Source organism: Lutra lutra, chromosome 3 (genome assembly GCF_902655055.1).
Source record: "Lutra lutra chromosome 3, mLutLut1.2, whole genome shotgun sequence".
Taxonomy (NCBI): domain Eukaryota; kingdom Metazoa; phylum Chordata; class Mammalia; order Carnivora; family Mustelidae; genus Lutra; species Lutra lutra.
Window position 1 is genome coordinate 43,200,843 of NC_062280.1, and position 19,512 is coordinate 43,220,354.

Here is a 19,512-nt window from a genome sequence, read left to right on the forward strand (position 1 = left end):
CTCAGAGGCTCCTCGACAGGAAGCTCTCCATTGGAGTTTTCTTCAGAGTCATTTGTGGAGCATTTTAAACCTGAGGATCATCTCCATGGGCTTAGGTTTATGAACTCAGAATCTGTAAGTGGGCCCCAGGCATGTGCAGTTTTTAAAAGCTCCCTTGGGCAGTGGGGACACAGAGAAAATCCCTAAACTAGCGAGGAGGCAAAAGCACTCCCACCACATCCCTTCCTGTGCACCCAGCAGACATAACCAGTCAATCATGAGAGGCTCTGCAGCTGAACCTAGAGCTGCAGGCAGAACTGCTGGCTTGTGACTGGAGTCGTTTGACCTCAGAAAAACGTTTTCCCTCCCGAGACCAGGCGTGTGCATCATAAGTACATCCTTTCAACCAGTGCTTTTGCTCCCTGGGGACACTGGCAGTTTCTGGAGGAATTCTGAATTGTTACAACTGGTAGCCAGGTGGAGTCATGGGTAGCACCTGAGGTTGCTGCTAAGTATCGTACAAGCCCAGGTCAGCAGTACAGCACAGAGTTATGTGGTGCCCTGTTTTAAACCATTGGACTTCTCCTTTTGGGTAATTACCGCCGACTTAGATGCAGATGAGTCCAGGATTTCGTGTCTTGAACTAAGGGGGGCTCTGCAGGGGTGGCTGGGAGCCTAGCTGACCTGTTGCCTTATTCAGAGACAGCATTTCTGATGTTGCATGCAGCTGCCAAGCCTGGTAGACACCCATGCCTTTCCTACCACGTTTGAGGCAGTCTTCCTATTGGAGAGTTGTACTTGCCAAGATCTGCTGCCGACAGACCATCCCCTTTCCTTTGCTGCCTACCCTCTGCCACGTCAGTTCTGACGGACGCTGTTGCTATGAGTGCAGGATAAGGAGCAGACAGACCAGACCCAGACCCCAGCCTCTTGGGGTCCCTGCTTAGCCTTCCTGGGCCGGAAATGGCAGCATTCTCTGTGAGTCCTGCTGCTGGAAGAATCTCCCGTGGGGTGAGGGGTCTTAGTGGCATGGATTTCAATTTTGTGTCTCCACCCTTGCAGCTGTGAAAAGAATTATGACAGTGCTAATAAGCAAAAGCAGTTGTAGGACTGTGTGACCCACTGGGAGGGAGGTGTTCAGCCTTCTACAAGATGCAGGGGAATGCCTGATTTGGTTATAAACTCCTCTGTGATATAAGAGGCTTTCTTGTGAAATGTTTCACACACCAAGAATTAACAGCAGTTCCCAGTGTGCCCAACACTGGCAGCACTTGGCAACACCCAGGCCGGGGGAGAAAGAACGTGCAGGCTCACCACACTTTCCAGGGGCTGCATGTACTGGTCGTCAGCTTTGGTTTCCATTCTAAGGAAGACATGAGAAGCCAGGAAGTCTCTTTAAAAATAGGGCTGTTTTGGGGCGCCTGGGTGGCTCAGTGGGTTAAGCCACTGCCTTTGGCTCAGGTCATGGTCTCAGGGTCCTGGGATTGAGCCCCTCATCGGGCTCTCTGCTCGGCAGGGAGCCTGCTTCCCTCTCTTTCTCTGTCTCTGCCTGCCTCTCTGTCTACTTGTGATCTGTCAAATAAATAAATAAAAAATAAAAAAAAAAATAGGGCTGTTTGGAAAGACAGCTGTAGCATATACCCATTCCTACTCTTTAAAGAGTGGCTCTGGAATTGGAATGTGTCAGAAAACATTATCCTGGACCCTGCCCACTAGGTAACCATGACAATCCAGGTTGCATACAAAGGAAAAACTTTAAGGTAGGAAGAATCAAAAATATTAAGAACTCTGTTAATAAATACTTTCTTCCCCACTACTGTCTGCGGAGACTGGTTTTCTTGTCTGTCAGGAATATTTCTTGCCAGAGTCAACCCACATTCAAGACAAAGTGTTTTTGGAGAAGAAGGAGGGGCCAGAGGAGAACAGAAGTGAGGCATAAGGCCTTCCCCTCTTTCTCCAGGCCAAGCACGAGTGTACAAGCAGCGTGCAGGTATCCAAGAAGAGGCGAGGGCCCCCAGCAGCCCAGACTGGGCTGGGCGGGTGCGGAGCCAATAAAAACTCATCCTTACGGTTACTGAAAATCTCCATTAATTATGTTGTAATTAATGTGTCTAATAGTGGAAAAGCCTCCCTGTGAACCTGTACATGATCACTCCTTACTCTCTTTCCCTTTCAATGTTGGAAAACAGCTGGAGAGTAAACCATTTTAGAAATTGAGTCCAGCCGTGCAGCAATTCTTAAAGGGAATAGAAATTTGGGGTTATGAAGGAAGCAAATACTGCAGTGGATTTACACCATGGCATTTAAGGAAAAAGGTTAAAATCCCAGGGCGTGACCCAGGTGTTGATGTTGAACAAAACGGTGGTGGTGGTGGTGGTGATGGGGACTTGTGGGTATTTTTAAGTTCAAGATCTTAGAAATAGGAACTCCACTAGATGTCAGTGTCATCCAAGGAATGAGAAGAGGCAAATTAGTTTTGAAATTGTAGCAATTAAGAAACTAAATTCTCGTTATTACCAGTTTGCATCTACTCTTAAATATGTAAAATTCATAGACTCTTCATCCCTGGCAGTTGTTGGTAATTATTGCCTTTAATTGGGGAAATGTGTATTTATTCAAAACCATCTAGTAGGAGGACACATGTGCCCTCGGCCGAACAATCTTAGTGAGTAAAATTCCAGGCAGACTGCGGCTGTACCACCCAGATGAAGGAGCGCTATCCACCTTATTTATTAGACCGTCATAAAGAGGCCAGAGTTAATTAAGTAGTACACACATCGTTTTTCAAATACCACGCTTATAAATTTTATAAAGTAGACCTGTAATGTACCACTCTGGGCTCACATTTTGCAGTCCCAGATGTTTATTTGCATATACATGCGTTTTTAGACAAAAATCATATGCACTCTTAACAAATTATAGTAAATTTCAGATTGCTCCTCTGGTAGCAAATTGTTATATTTGTAGTAGGAATTAATCAAAAGCTTAGTTATATCTTATTTTGCTCTTTTCTTTGAAAAAAATCATTGTTTTGAGAAAAATTTTAAAAGGCTATGTCCATTCCATTTTTGGTTTTGTAACCTAAACCAAAGTGGGTTCTTAGGACAATTAATTTAGTGTAGTTGTCCTAATGTACATGTGGTTAAAATGTTTTATTAGAAAATATTTTTATGCAGAGACAGGAATAAAAAAAACATAGGCATGTACTTACATGGGGCTCATCAAACGCACACATTTTGCCGCGCCTGCCACGACTTTAAGAAATAGCACATCTTGGGTAAAAGTTGAAGCCCTGCAGGTGTGCCTCCTAGATATACACCTGCCCAGCTTCCTGCTGGAGGATCAGCATCATCTTGAATTTGGTGTTTATCATCCATCTGCACATCTTAAATTCACTCTAGTACATGTCCATCACTGGCACTGCCTTGCTGCTTTTCATACTTTAAAATAATGGTGTCCTTACATGATCCTTCTAAAAGCTCCCCATCCTGCCCGCGGACACCAGTAAATGGTGCCCAGCATACCCAGGAAGCACACTGTGAAAAGATCCCTAGAAACCCACTGTAAAAACGGGGCAGTGAAGTTGATGGTGCGAATAGCAGCATGTGTGTTTTGTCTGCTGTGGAGGGGAGCGTGGGTCCTGTCACAGTGTGTGCTAGTCAAAGTCTCACTGTGGGTTGAAGGGGGAAAGCAGGCTTCTGTGTTATAGCGCAGGCTCCTGGCAGCATTGCTTCCTGTCCCTGGACGCAGGTAGTTGATGGGGTGTCCCTCCGTGGCGTCTTGCGTCACATGAGGAAAGGTAAATATTTGTGTAAAGAAGGAGGTGATGACGAGACTATCTTTAGCCTTTCTTTCTTCACATTCGGGGCTGGCAAGGGTGACCGTCTCTCCAAGGGCACGCCGCTGACCCCTGTGCCGAGCATGGTCGACCCTTGTTAGCTTCCCGTTGTGCGTGTCTGGCTGGTCCCTGCACACTGTTATTTGTGATACGCGCAGCTGGTGCCCAGAGCCTCTTTGTATGGGAGGATTTCACGGAGCGGTTTCAGCGCGAGCAGAAGCATGTGCTGTGGCCATGCAGTCTCTGGGCCAGCAGAAGACTCGGGAGAGCTCCCTGCAGATGCTTGCGTGCCCAGGGGTCTGTCTCCGCACAGTTGTTGGGTGCCCGTTGCTTTAGCAGCCACGCAGCCTGGGGCGGGGGGAAGTAATCGTGGGGCGCGGCTGCAGCAGACCTTCTGCCCAGCAGCTGGTCAGAGCCTTAGAGTCATCGGGAATCTCTGTGCCACTTTGGTGGTGAAGTCTTCCTAACTTCCGGGGTCATTCATAGCAGCGTGTGTGATCAGACAGAGATGGGTTCTCTGGCAGCCTGCTCCCCTGAAATCCGGGCATCCGGCTTGGAGCACAGAGGGACTAGGGGGGCAGATGTGCTGCCTTGAGGAAGATGTTAATTTTTTTTTATGTTTGTTTTGTTAATTATTCTGGTTAATAGAGAATAATGAAGGTGGATTTTCAAATTTGGAAATTTAGAATTCATCAAACCCCAGAGTCCCATTAATGAGCTCTATTGATTTAAAAAAATATATATTTTTTAAAATATTATCATCAGGAGCTTTAAATCTTCTTTTACAAATGGAAACCTCAAGTGCCAACCTGCCTGTGCACTAAGATACAGCAAAAGGAGACTTGAGAGCCATTTCATAGCTCTAACTGAACATTACTAATTAAAGAATTAATTAAAGAGAAAAGTGAGCCCCTAGCCTGTAGCTGAAATTCATGACAAGGAATCAGTATTTCCTATTTCCTCCCAGCCCAAATGGACAAACTCTGTCTTACATTTTTCTGCAACTTTCAGTTTGTTACTTTTTCACTTCCCATTACCTCATTCCAGGCTTTTCTACCACCTTAAAGAAAAAAAGCACGCAGTGCCTAGCACATAGTAGGTGTTCAGTAAATGTCGGCTTCCACAGTCATCAAAGGGGCCTGTTTCCTAATGAGCACACATGCTCTTCAAAGTGCCACATCTGAGTTTACATCCTAGGGAGTTTTCTCACACCCGGTAACACTGCCCCTTTTAATATTAGAAAAAAACCTGGCTGCTCTCACACCCCTTTGAAACTGGATTTCATTAGCTCTTCGCTGCAGCACCGGACACCACGAAGTCTGTTCATTTCATATATCATCTCAGATTTGAAAAGCACATGAAAATATTTCTCCATTTTCAATATTGCGTGAGTAATGTTCCCATTGAAAAGTAATGGAGTGAAGTTGTCACTTGTCAGCACAGTTATTAAGGAGGACGAGTTTCAGATCTTTCTCTCATAATAAAATAAATCTGTCAGAAAATCATTGTGCTCACACTTCCTCATGCCATCCGGAGATGGAGACTGAGCTGTGGTGCTCCTTCCACTTCCCGAAGTCGCCTGTGCTCAGGGTTGTGGCTTCCCTGAGTGGCACGGGGCCACCTGCCCACTCCCAAGCAGGTCACACGGTGTCAACAATGCCGCCCAGGAGACAGTTCTGCTAACTTAGCAGACAGAGCTGCTCATTTTTCCCCAAGCACTGATGTGTTGTCAAAAAAGAGGTCTTCAACTTTGTTTCCCCTTTGTTATTTTTTGTGGTGTGGTGTGGTAACAGTAGTTAGACTTTGCTGCTTTCTAACTGTCCAGAAGCAGTTTAAAAAAAAAAAAAAAAAAAGTTCATGGCACCTTGATATGAATGAAGAGTGCACTATTAAATTGCTCCGCTCCATCGTTGGTAGAATTTCAAAATCCTCCTTCAGACATTAACTCAACATACACATTCATGTGGTAGGTTCCCCCAGCAAACCGCAAGGAGGCCTTTTCTCTTTGGCTGGATTAGCTGCAGCCCCAGAAAGCGCTTTCCTGTTGGGCGTTACTTTCCTATACGGTCCGTTGGTTTCTACTGATTGAATTCTGAGCTCTGTCTAAAAGAATTAAAAGGGAATTTTGCGGAGGAAAAGTAGGGGCAAAGTTTGGAGAATTCTCTGTAAAATGATGGGTTTGTGGGAGCGAAGTATTCGACAGCCCGCTTCTTGGGCTTGTGTGTGCTTGCGCCTGCGTTGTCCATGGCTTCTGGGTGCAAGAGCGAAGAAGCAGTCCGGGGAAGGTCAGGCCTGCAGATCCGCGAGCCACAGCCCTTACCCAGATGCTAACTTTATTTTTGCTTTGCAGTCTCGGAAAGGGAGTGACCCAGACAAAGAGAAAAAAGGCCTGGAGAGCCGCGCGGACAGCATCGGGAGCGGTCGAGCCATCCCAATTAAACAGGTACGCCGCTTCCCCCTTTTTTCCCTTCCTGGAGCTGGAGACACACCTCGCCTCTCCTTGCTATGATGCCAGCTCGTGCGCCAAGGTTTGTTTGATGTGCTCTGTTGATGAATGTAGAAGTCACTCACTTGACATCAATTAGAAGAGGTTCCTGTGTGTATTAAAATAGGATCATTAGAATAAGAAGAGGGAAAAATGTGACAACAGATCTAATGAAGTGCAGTCTGCCCGCTGCATATGGAGTGTGTTTCGAGGCTGAGCTGGCTTCAAAGGCTGCCTTTGTAGCTCGGCTTTGATTGGGCCGCGGGCCGCCAGTCGACAGGGGTAAATCAGATCGCCGTACAAGAGCCCCTTGTGATCACAGGAATAGCCCGATGTGGCCCTAATTTGCTCTCGCAGACGGACATCTGAACACTGTTTCAGGCTGGTTTGTAACAACGAGGCAATTAGTTGTGATAATCATAGCCGGTGTGTCAGCTGCGCGCTCTTGTTTGTAATTTGCTAATGAAGGAATTGTAACTTTGATTAGGTTCAGTTTCATTTAGACCTTATTATATAAAGGAACATTTACAGCTGTAATGTGGGGCCTTAATTAAACTTCCTCATTACACAACAGGACTTGAATTCAAGCATTTGTTTTGGCCTATGTCGCTAGCCTGGAATAGGTTTTCATTAGCCCAGAAACCGGGTACCAAATTACTTTATGTCTCAAGTAAAATGGAAGTTCACGTGACATATTTTGCTATTATAGTTCCAGAGAAAATAAAAATAAAGACTTCGACCCAGCACTGTGGCTCCTGGTAATAGCATCTTTTACTTTGTGAAAGAAGTCCAATTGATTTAGAGTGCATTCTGCTTGAGAGAGGGGGAAAAAAATCTGCAGGCAGGGTAATAGCTCTTCCTCTTATGAACATGGCTGTAACCACTTTGTTCCTCTGGGGGATTGCTCTTTGCCAGCCTCTTCCACGTGCACCCCATTTCCTGTGCCCTTCCGCAACTCCGGTTGGCTCCGGCCGCCCCTCCAGAGGGCAGAAGTCGGTGCACAAATGCAACTTCACCGTCTGAAGCAAGCCTGAAGGCCGCGTTAGCTGGCGGCCGGGCGGCCTCCGCGCGGACGGGTGGAAACAGGTCGGATAGGGGTTGAGCAGGGACTCTGGGAACATTCAGTTCCCAGGCCACGAATGTGTGGTCAGGCTCCCGGCACCATTGAGAAAAATCCTCTTCCCTCCCCTTTGCTGGCGGGCAGTGTCTTCACGCTCTAAAATGGTTTTGTTACTGTCGAGGTCCACACACGTCGTTGCTCATTCTTTTCTTTATATGCTTTTATTTAGACACTGAGCTGTCTACAGGAGGTGATTTTAATGCGTGATTTTTCTGTTGATTTTGTTCCAAGTAGGATTATGAAACTCCTTTTCATATCATTTAACTCCTTTTCTCTCATTTAAAAAATGGGTCCTGGGACTTTTCCTTTTGGGAATATTAAAACTTAATTCTCGACCATTTCCTTGATTCACGCTTCTTGTCTGTTGGGGGGGTGCCGCCCTCCACACGGGCTGGGCAGGCCCCTGGCGTAATTGGAACCTTCACTCAGTTTGTACCCTGCTCATCTGCAGAGGGGGCCCGCCATACAGACGAGGTTTTCAATCTGTGTGCCGATTGGAGTTGACCACCAAGCATAAAATGAGTATTATCCAGTCTTTGGAAGCCTTTCAGTTGTGAATGTTCTAAATAATGTCGTCGAAATCTAAATCATGGTCTGATTTCCCGATGAGTCATGGTTCAAGAGCGTGCTCAGATCCTTGTCCCTCATGGCTGCCAGGACGGCTCCTTCCTAGAAGTACACACCTGTCAGATCAGAGTCCCCCTGTGGCAGAAGCTTCCAGTCCTCAGATTCCTCATCTGTGAAATGGGCCTTGGATGATAATCAGAGCCCCTTGAAACACTGGGATGTGGAGATTCCAGAGAGAATTTTTTAAAATTCCAGCAAAACAGGATTTTCCAGTTAGTCATGCTCAGGGCACCTTTGTTGGAGCCTGTCTTTGGGTCACAGGGACTGATGTGGGTTTATAGCCGGTCCTACAGATTTATCTCACATGCCTGTGTGTGTTGTGTTTGTAAAGGATCCGAGATCATTAGAGACCCTCTGAATTCCTAACCCTTTCCGCACAGTGACTTCAGCCAGCAGAAATGAGGAGCAAGACTGCAGAGGAAGGAGCCAGGTGCTGGCATGTTCTTTCTAGATGCTCTCCAGACCTCTTGTCAAGGGAACGAACAGTTAGATGAGTCCTTAATATTGGTTAAGTGCTCATATAGTGTCCCCTTGAACCCCCCACACCGCCACAGGTGTAGCTGTACTATCCTTGCTTTAAATGAAACCCCGGGCAGTGCGAGCACTCCCCACCAAGCCACTTAGGGAAGTGATGGGGCCAGGATCCAGACGCCAGCCCCTCGCCCCAGTGCCTGTGCTTTCTCCACAGCTGGTTGGGGGAGAGCCTTCGGAAAGCTCAGAAAGCAAAGTTGTGTGTTTTAAGTAAAACAGGTGAGCCCTGACCTCAGACAGATACCTTCCGCCTATGTAGAAGAAACTTCTAAGACGGTCCCCACATTTGTCTGGGGACCACGCCACCACTCTCACATGCTCCAGGCGTGGAAGGTCTCCCTTTGCCCTGCCATGGTTTCATTTGCTACCCCACCCTTCTCCCCAGTGCAGGCCCTTGGCCTTGCCACACAGCCACGTTCAAGACTTGGTCTGGGCATGGGAGCCCCATATCCCAGTTTCTAGGCCAGTCACCCCACGGCAAAGAAACCGTCCTGGAATCTCAGTGACCCCCCCCATGGGGCTGGTGATGGTGACGGGTTTAGGACCAGCCAGTATTTTTGATCATTGCAAACTCTTTCTTCCCACTCCATACAGGAATCTTGTAGCAGCTGGTTTAGGGTACGAGCAAGGTGGTCTTCACCACGCTCTGCCACTAGACTCGCATTTGTCCAGATTGTGTTCCAGCGGATTATTTTAACCACACTTTGCTCACATTCTGCAGCTCGTTCATTTTGAGAATAGAGGCCTCTTCCCCCAGTGTGGGAGCTAGCTGGAGCATGCTAGACAAGGATTTCATCTCTTCTCCTTTCCCCCCAGTTAAAGATTCCTCATCAAGAGTATGACTGATTTTCTGCAAAATAATTTCATTTTTCGGACCTGCACGATTTCTTTTTTTGTCCTTTCTGGGACCTTAGAGGAGAATTGGGTCAGAGGGTTCTATTTTTCCTTCTTTTTTTTTTTTTTTTTTAAACTAATAAGATAAGGTCTGTTCGAATAAAAATTAAAAAGCAAAGCAAGAAAAATAAAAAAAAGCCAGAGGCCCAGCTCAGCGGCGAGTGGGCTTGTCACGTATTAATTTTTCATTGCTGTGGAGAGTTGTACATACATAATCACTTGATTGCAGTGGGAGTTAGGGAGCTCCTATGGTGTCATTTGCATAAATCTTGTTAAGTCAATGGCAGTTAATGAAGTACAAATGAGCCTGGAGAAGGTGACATGCAAATCGTGGGTGGCAGATGGGAGGTCTGTTTGGGGGACGGCAGCTGTGTGCTCTCCTTTCTTTCTTTCCCTTTGGCATTTTTTAATCTCTATATTATAGTACGGATACACAGCCTCAGCCCTGGCCTCTCCCCCTCCCGGCAGACTCCCGGCCAGAGCCTGGCCTCCTCCCGCCCCTGCCGCGCTCACTCTGCAGAAACAGACCTGATGGCCTCACCTCGCCTCCCGCTTCCTAACAAGCACTGGGGTGTTTTTGAATCTTTGAAATCTTGGTCGGCTTTTCTTATCATGCTTCCGTCATTGAGAATACATATTTCACTTGGTGAGGCAAACATGCGAGATCACTAAATGCTTGGAGAGAGTATGTTGTCTCCTGCAGGACTTTGAAGAATGAGAGTAAGAAACACTGTCTTTGCTTCATCATACTGCCATGTGGGAGTCTGGTGTTCCCCCTTGAGACAGGCCAGCGGTGTCTACCCAGCATTACCCACCTTCGCACGTGCGCCGTGGGCCTGGGGGGCAGCAGGCCTCCTGGGGCTGGTCAGGAACGAGAGGCTCTGGAGGTGGATGGGCTGCGGCAGAGACCCCTGCCCGTCAGTGCAGACCCCTCAGGCGGGCCCCCTTGGGCCTGTCTCAGTCATCTCTCTGGGTCCCTTGCCTGCTGGTTTGCGTTTTCAAGCTCTCAAGTGCCATCAGGCCTCACCATGAACTTTTAGAGATTTATGAGCAAAACATCTACTTCCTGCTTTCAGAAGTTGTTTTTTTTTTTTTTTTTTTTTTAATCTGCTTCATCAACTGGATCTTTTGAGAGAAACTGGTCTCTGTGGACTTTGAAGAGAGGCAGGCAGAGAGGCCTGTGTGGGTAGCCTGTGCCTGGAAGCCGCTGTCCTGCTCACCCAGGAGTTCCCAGGCCATTGGTCCTCGCACTGTGAGTCCAGCTGAGCACTTTCCCGGTGTGTGGGCCTGCGAGGTAGCGCCATAGGCCTAGGTCAACACAGGTTTGGGATGGGTGCCCCAGGGAGACATCAAAACCATGAAATGTCCTCCAAACACCTGACTTTAAGTCTTAATTTTGACCTTGAAGCTGGATATCATGGTCCCCTCAGTAGGAGAGCACTTTTCAACAGCCACCTGAAGCCACCAGGAAACCCTCCCCAAGCTCTCGTGGAAGGGCCGACCTGCATGGAACTTTCCAGTAGCACTCCACCACCGGGCCTGGGAACCGTTTGAAGCCATGTGCGGTTTTGATTCTCAGCTGAGTAGAAAGAAGCAATTGTCAATTAAGTGAAAGGCACCTCTGGAGTTAATCCTTTTGGTCAGCCTGCTGCAGGCCACTGACCCATGTTGTCTGGTACCTGGGATCGGCCTGAGGGGGTGGATTGTGTGGTGCTGGCAGAATAAAAGCCACCTAATGCCGCTCACTTTAACATCTCCAGGTTTGACACCAGTCACAGTTGGTCGGTCAGCTGCCGGCCAGTGCTCTTGTGCAGGAAGCAGAATTGAAGAGTGGGCTGAAACTTCTGGGGGGGTTGGGAGAGAGAGAGAGTGGCCGCACTCTTCCTCCCGGGAGTGCAGCAGAAGCCACCCAGGTCCATCCAGCCACATGCATGGCGCCTGCAAGGCGTCAGCGCTGCGGCTCCTGTCTGTCAGGCCTGACCACAGAGGGACCAAGGTGAGCAAGAGGTGGCCCTGAGAATCCGCTGTTCACCCATGTGGCAAATCAGCTCTGCCCGGGCATCGGGGGCCCATTTAGTTCCCCAGAAGCAGATAATTTACTGACGTGGACCCCAGTGCCCTGAAAGCTAATTTACCTCACTTGGGTGAACAACTCCCTGAGAGTGTTGCATCTGGCCTGGTTCACGACAGACTCAGCCAATTACAATTATTAATTTAATGGGTCAGGTGGGTGCATCACATGCTTTTAATTTGACTCCTCAAATATCAGACTGTCATTGGAAAAACCACTCAGACTTTCTGGATGCCTGGGTAGGAATTGACCGCCATCCATCTTGGACGGAAGAGGACACACACCCCGCCACCCCCAGACCCCTTTGGCTGCACGAGTGGACAACAGGGTGGTCTAAACAAAAATGCCTAAAAAGATTATGTTAACAAAAATACAGAACCCATCATTTAAATATAAATCTGCGAATTAATTTGAAATGCGACTCCCCTTAGTCCCGGGCTGCAGGGAAGTGACACAGAGCGGTGTGTGCACTCAGGTGCTTGGTACACTGTAAACTGCCGTGCAGACATGATGTGTCCTCTGTGGATCCATAATCCAGGAGCTGGGATAATAACTGACTAAGTGATTCATTTCAGCAAAATGTTGTTTATTTTCTTGAAAAGTTCAGCACTGATGGTGAAGCCCAATTCCCCACGAGCTCAGCAGCACAAGTTCATGCACAAATAGAGGAAAGTTCCCCAAAGCCAGCACTGGCATGAATCACCAGAGTTTATTTTTGTCCAGATGAATCAAGACGGTTTTTTTTCCGGGTGTTATTTCCTATCAGACACGATCAGCTTGGAACAGTCGTGTGCTCTTCCTGCACAGCTGTGCTCTGGGTACCCTGCTCAGAAGAGTCTACGAGCCAGCCAGGGCCCAGACCCCACCCTGTGTCCTCCAGGACTGGGGCGGACAAATGATGGAGTGGAGCTATGTGGCAGGGATCCTGGGAGCCCCAGGAGCTGAGGAACGGTAGATTCTCCTGAGCTGGAAAGGTGTGGGGTGAGCAGGGAGAAGGAAGTGGAGGTGGGGGACAGGCAGAGGCGGCTGCCCAAGGCAGGTGGGAAGGACTGGTGCTGAAAGAGGGTGTGAGGAGGGCAGCCTGGAAAGGCTGGGGTGTCCTGTGGCCAAAGGGTCTGGCCGGCCTTGAGGGGGTGTTGGGAGGGTTGTTGGTTTCTCAGAGTCAGCCGGGGCGGGGGTGGGGAGGCGCCATGCCATGTCTCCACAACGTGGCAGTTTGGGGGTATGAGACTGAGACAGTCTAGAGCTCAGGGCTCCATCTCCCCAAGGGACAGCTCCTGCAGGGCAGTGTCTCTGAGGACCAGAGCAGCCTTTCCTTTGGAGAGCAGCCCTTGGCCACTGATCTCCCTAATCCAAGGGTTTCTTCCCTCCTGCTGTTTTATCCCCTAGGGGTAATTACAATCCCTCAGAGTGTCAGCAGTTGCCAACACTTCCTGTTTATGCGCCAGAGATTGCCTCCCATTTAGCAGATGAGGAAGGGAGGGTTCAAGAAAAGGGAGCTTGCCCAGCGTCACACAGCACATCCATCAGCGAGAGCTGCCCTAACAGAACCGCAGACCAGGGCCTTCGGCAACACTGGTTTCTAGAGACTGGAAGTGTAGGCTCAAGGTGTTAGCAGGAGCAGTTTCCGATGAGGACTCCCCCTGGCTTGGTGTGGCTGCCTTCCCACTCTGCCCTCACATGGCTTCTGGGTGGAAGGGGTCCTGGCGTCTATTCCTCTCTTCCCCAACACCAGTCATCTTGGAAGGGGGCCCGCCCTTCTGACCTCAGTTCACCTTAATTACTTCTTTAAGGGCCCTGTCTCCAAGTATGGTCACACTGGGAGTGAGGGCTCCAGCATCTGGATTTGGGGGGCACGTAATTCAGCTTGTAACGTGGGACTGATTAATAACAGAGCTGGGGCACAAGGTCGAGTGTGTGTGTGACGGTAAGGGACACCCGCAGCTGTCTCCTGTAACAGTCTTCTGCCTTAGGCCTTCCGGACATTACAAGTTAAGGCCACTGTGTTCCTGTGCACATGTTTGAGAATTCAAAGAACCTACTTTGGGAGTTCGAAAAAACTCCATGTACTGGTTAATAAACATAGAGTAGTCAAAATATTCTGATTTGAAGGTTTTGACCTAAATCCTCCTAACTTCCAATAAAGTGAGAATTTGAAGTAAGCCTTGTGGGAACACATCCTTTCACGAAGCCTGGAGCGCCCTCTCTATGCAGCACATTTTATAAGTTAAGGCAGTAGAGACCCTTCAGGTCGTTCTAAAATAAAAGCTGCAATAATCTATGGTTTCAGTGGGCCCTTTCCCTGGCGAAGGTGGCTCCTCAGGACCGTGGGCACGTGTCAGGCCTGTAGCTGGAATGGCCAGGAAAAGCGTGTTTATTCAGCAAGTGCTTACAGTCCTGGGGTTCATCCTGCACATGTCTTCCCTTCTAGCCTTCCAGAAAAGCAAAAGCAAAAAAAAAAAATCCATTGTGTCCACAAATTACCTAACCTGTCACTGCGGTAAAGGCACAGTGCAGTGTTTTATCAGTTTATTGCAGGTAGAGGAGAAGACATCCAGAGAACACATGTCATTATTGAAGGAGAGGTGTGGCAGGAGCACAGGGACCTCACCGTGAAGGTGATGAGGGGCCATAAGGCTGCACTCATGGGCCACAGGTTTGCAGATACTACCTGCAAACCAAAGTCTACCAAGATGCCTGAGAAAATCATAGCACATCACAACCTCATTTCACTTCTGCTCCATCAAGCTGTTCCTGATGGAGGACTCTTATTTTTCCATGTGTAAGAACATAGAACATGGACTAGGACCTCTCCCAAGCTGGCTTTTGTCCTTTGTGAATAGGAAGTTTAGAGAATGAGTGAGCACCTCTCCTCCTGCAGGAAGAATCACACCGGCTGTTAGAAATCTAAGTTCTACATAAAAACAGCAGCAGTGGAACTCTGGGGCATTTGGCTGCTGGACCAGACCCTTTTCCAAAAAATGGAGATGGGCCCCCAGCTTTACCAGCTTTACTTGTGCCCTGGGCATCCCAGGCTTTACTTTACTTTACCCCAGCTTTACTTGTGCCCCGGGCATCCCGGGCGCTCCGTAGCCCCTGTGTAGGCCCTCTGTCCTCAGCAGGCTTGTACCTGTGCTTGCTCCAGAGCCTTTAGCCCAAAATTCTAGAGAAGGTGACCTTGTGAGTCTTTCCAGTCCCTGTCTCAGGAAAGACATCAGACCATGATGCTTTGGGTCTTTTTGTTGTTGGGTTTTTTTTTTTTTTTAAGATTTTATTTGAGAGAGAGAGAGCACAAGCAGGGGGAGCAGCAGAGGGAGAAGCAGGCTCCCTGATGAGCAGGGAGCCTGATGCAGGACTCGATCCCAGGACCCTGGGATCATGACGTGAGCTGAAGGCAGACATTTAACCAACTGAACCACCCAGGTGCCCCAGACAGTGATGCTTTTATCAGATAATTTTGAGCAGCAAAAACATCCTTTCCTTTCCTGCATCTCACAAGGGGACTTATTTCCAACTGACTTACTGATGGCCAGGTCTTTAAACCCTTGGTATCAAAGCTGATGCTATAATAACATATGTAGATATTTGGTGAAATTGTATAAAACGGACATGGGAAGGGCTCGGGCATGGGAAATATGTTCCTAGTTAGATCCTTTTATGAAGTACCTAGTAGCATAAGTATGTTTGTAGACTGGGAAAAGAGACACATTAAAAAAAAAAAATACTACTAATTCCTCAGGGCCTTCCCAAACCTTGTCTTCCCCAATTCAGGGAGACCTACACCCCACTGTACTTACTTGCTCACATTTCCGTCTGCTTAAAAAGTCTGCACAATGAACCAGATGGTGATTGTGTTATATTTATCATAGCAGTGCTGGCCCCCCTTTCCTCGGTGCCTGTTACTATTAGATGCTTCAATCCTACGAACTTATTTAATTCTCTGTCAAGCTAGGGCACAGCTTCTGCCAATGGGAGATGAGAAATCCAGGGTTCAGTGGGATTAAGTCCTCCAGCAGATGAGGTTCCCACACTAACCAGTGTCAGAGCTGGGATTCAAATGGAAGAGTCTTAGTGTGTTTCTAGAAAAGTTTTCCATGCCCCATTCCCCGATTTTATCCGTGCTTACAATGGCCATCTTTTCCACACCAGATCAAAAATCATGTAAATGATGTTCTCTCCTCATGGGGTTCCATGTGTCCTGTGGGGCCATCCTCAACAACCCTGTGCTGTCTGGCACCCGGACTGACCGTGGTACCAATGTGGCAGTGTGCCTCACAGCCCAGAGGTTGGCCAGACGGTCAGGGCTGTCTCATGAGAGATTTTGACCTGAACTAGCCACATGGGGCATGCGTGGCTCCTAGCTCTGGCTGATACTGGTCCCTTTAATCTGTGCTTGTCATAATCTTCCTGTCTTTGGGGCCCAAGTCAAATGCCTTCTGTTCCAGAAAAATCTTACCTTGTCCTCAAATAGGTGTGGTGTCTTTCCCCTTCCCCCTTCCCAGGACATTCCATCAAGTCTTGGGATCCTGCTGCCATCTTGTCTGACGCTCATCAGCACGTGCTTCCTTCGTGCATCCACATCCCCCCGCCCACTGCCATGTGCTCTCATGTTCCTGGAGGGGTGCTCGCTGGCAGAGCTCCTCCCCTGCCATGTCAAGTAGGGAGGCAAACAGTGGTCATAGATGAAGTAATGTTATATTTTGAAAAATGGAATAAATTTTAATTCAGTGTTCTTTACACTGAACTCTATTTCATGTACATAGAATACTGTATTTAGGTAAAAGAGAAGAGGTACATTTTTTAACTGTCAAAGAATCAAACCATCGTCCGTGACCAAAATCATTTGTGAAAACTGGTTTCTTCTAAAAGTTCTGAACTTTTCAATATTCATACATTAGAAATTCCATTTAAGTAAATATCTTCACTATGTAACTTTGTTTATAAGAATTGTTTCATGTCAAACCTGCAAATTTTAGAAACAGTGGGCTATTTTTTTAATTGCCAGATTTTTACCCCATTCTTCATTCTGTATCAGCCAGAGCCTTTGTGATTGTGATTAGTGCTAAAAACAGGAGTATGTGTGTTCTCAGTTATTTTGGAAAAATGATTGATGTGGTTTTTACTATACATTAAGTTTTATGGAAATATATAAATATATCTGCTACATAGATATACTGCTGGGGCTATAAGTGACCTAGAAGAGATGGTTTGGAAATGAAAAACAAATAAACATGGGTGGATATTTGGTTTTTCTTGTGGATGTCTAAAAAGCTTTGGAAACTTAAAACAATTAGAAATCATTTTATACTTAGGTTTGTGACTAACAAAGCATGATAGAATCCTTTTGGCAAAAGTTAAAAAGAAAGTTCTAGAAATGGATCGCTATGTCACTAAAAGTTGGCCTGGTGTTCTTGGAGGGTATAAAAAATTTTATTCACTTTTCCCCATTAATCTCTCTGCTAGAAATTTACCCCAAAGGAATAATTAACCAAGACAAAGGGGAAAAGTTTTTTAAGTATACAGAAATGTTCATAGCAGAATTATTTATAATATCAAAATCCTGAAAACTACTGATGTCCAACAAGCAAGGAATTAAATTAGTGATGGTCATTAAATAGTGCTAGAATCGGTAACCTCTAGAACTTTCATCTTGGAGACTATTTAGAGGTGTGAAAAGTGTTCATAAAACAGTAAGCGAAAGCATAAAACTATAATCAGGACATGAAAATAATTGTATATTTGGTTTAAAATTGGATGAACAGGAACACAAGACATGAGGTAGGGCTAAAGAAGAGCTTTAATATTTTTGACTCTCTTTAATATTTCTTGTGAAATAATTTTGCAAAAGCTGCAGAGCCAGTGAGAGCTCCACGTGCCCCATGCCCAGCTCCCCCGCAACACCAGCTGCTCCCTTGAGCTCAGCGCAGCGATGGCAGCCACCACACCTCAGCCATAAACCTCATTCCAACTCCATCTCCCAGTGTAGCCCAGGGTCCGTGCATGCGTGGGGGTCACTTCGTCCCCTTGGTCACCTGCACCCTGAGACTGCTCTGCGGTCTGTCTTACCCCCTGTGACTTTGATGCTGTTTGAGGAATGCTGCAGGAACCCTGCAGAACAGAGTGCCCCTCGGTGTACACTACCTGCTGTTGGTGCCCGGGTTGAGGTGATGCATTTGGGACTGGAGAACCACAGGGCTCTTCTGTTCTTCTTGGTGCCCTCAGCAGGGGGCACATGGTAATGGTGTATCTTACCCTTGGTAGCTTTGACTGTGGCCATTTGGTTCAAGTGGGGGGGTCTGCCTGATTTCTCTGTCGGAAGGGATTATTTTTCCCTTTGATGACAATGAATTGATGAATATCTTGGGGGAAATACTTAGAAACCATGCTGATAGTCTGTAAAAATATTTTTAATGATATAAATTGTATTCAATAAGTAGGTTTTAAAAAATGAAGACAATTTCCTTCTGATAAATGTGCATTGTCTTGAATAAAATGCCCTGGGTGCCGTGTGCACATTGTGTGTGTGTGTGTGTGTGTGTGTGTGTGTGTGTGTGTGTGTGTAGGTAGAGCAAAGCTAAATTTCCCTTCCTTTATACTGAGTGAATTAGAAGTCTAAATACCACGAAATGCCTCTCCTATTCAAGGAAATTTCAAGAGCAGTAGTTACATGTGCACTAGTACTTTTAAATACTTATTGGCCTTTTAGTAGTATCTACAATGTAAAAATATTTTACAGCCTGAAAGGACCACTAAAATTGTCCCAGTGTTCTTTTTACTTTCTTAATTTCTGTTTTTAAAATTTTCATTTAAATTGGATTTAACTAACATATAGTATATTATTAGTTTCAGGGGTAGAATGCTGTGGTTCATCAGTTGCATACAACACCCTCAAGTGCCCTCCTTAATGCCCAGTCACCCCATCCCCCAACCCCCCTCCCCTCTAGCAATTGTATTTCTTTCTTTTTTTTTTTTTTTTTTTTTTTTTTAATTTGACAGAGATCCACAAGTAGGCAGAGAGGCAGGCAGAGAGAGAGGGGGAAGCAGGCTCCCTGCCGAGCAGAGAGCCCAATGCGGGGCTCAATCCCAGGACCCTGAGATCATGACCTGAGCTGAAGACAGAGGCTTTAACCCACTGAGCCACCCAGGTGCCCCTGTATTTCTTTTTTTAATCTTACATTGGTTTACCATCTAAGAACAGTCAAGTGAGTGCTTCTTTCCTCCCTCCAGTGTTGGAGGGAAGGGGCAAGTGAGGATAATTTGGAGCTTACTGGGCCTTTGAGGAGGAGCTGAAGGGTCCTGGGTGGGGTAGGTGGAGGAGGGGAGGAGGAGCCTGGTTGGGGTGTGGGGAGGAGGCCTGAGGGGAGTTAGATGGGGTTGGAGATGAGGCGGAGTCTAAAGGCAGGGTGGGTGGGGAGGAGCCCTGAGGCAGGGATAGGAGATTTGAGAAGGAGCCCCAGGGGTACAGAGGAGCTGGAGCATTGGGAGTGTGAATGGACCTGGTGTGAATGGAGAGGCAGTTTGCAAACTCAGGGGGAACCAGAGGCTGTGAGCCTTGAAGGGTGGGCACATTGTAGGTTCTTGGCAGACCCTAAGAGCAACGAATGCTCAGAGCACTGCTGTGGCCTGGGTGCAGTGTCAGGTTGGTGTAAAGCAGGAGGGAAGCTTCACAGAGATTTGTTTGCAAACCAGGGTCTCTTGGGTTTGGTCTCAGATTTTTTTTTTTTTTTAATGAAAATTGAAGTTCTGCTTAAGATTTCACCTGTTTTTTAAATAATTTATCTTAGAGAATGGAGAATAAGTACATGGGTACACCTGTACGTATGTATTATATACTTGTATGTGTATGTGATACGTTAATATATAGGAATTTCATGAATTCACTGTAAGAGGGTTTTGTTTTGTTGTTTTTCCCTCCAAGCGTCCCGTTTTTGCCCAAACAGCATGTTCTGCTGGTGCTTGGGCTGTAC

General features: G+C 47.1%; 1 protein-coding gene across 11 annotated transcripts in view; it reads left to right on the forward strand.

The window, feature by feature from the left end:
* The window catches only part of AGAP1 (ArfGAP with GTPase domain, ankyrin repeat and PH domain 1), a 520,173-nt gene that overhangs the window by 252,895 nt on the left and 247,766 nt on the right, over positions 1–19,512 (forward strand). For all 11 annotated transcript variants that reach the window (XM_047721458.1, XM_047721459.1, XM_047721460.1 and 8 more), the window contains one exon: positions 6,168–6,260. In XM_047721458.1, the coding sequence (XP_047577414.1) occupies positions 6,168–6,260 (93 nt within the window). The remainder of the gene's footprint in view (positions 1–6,167; positions 6,261–19,512) is intronic.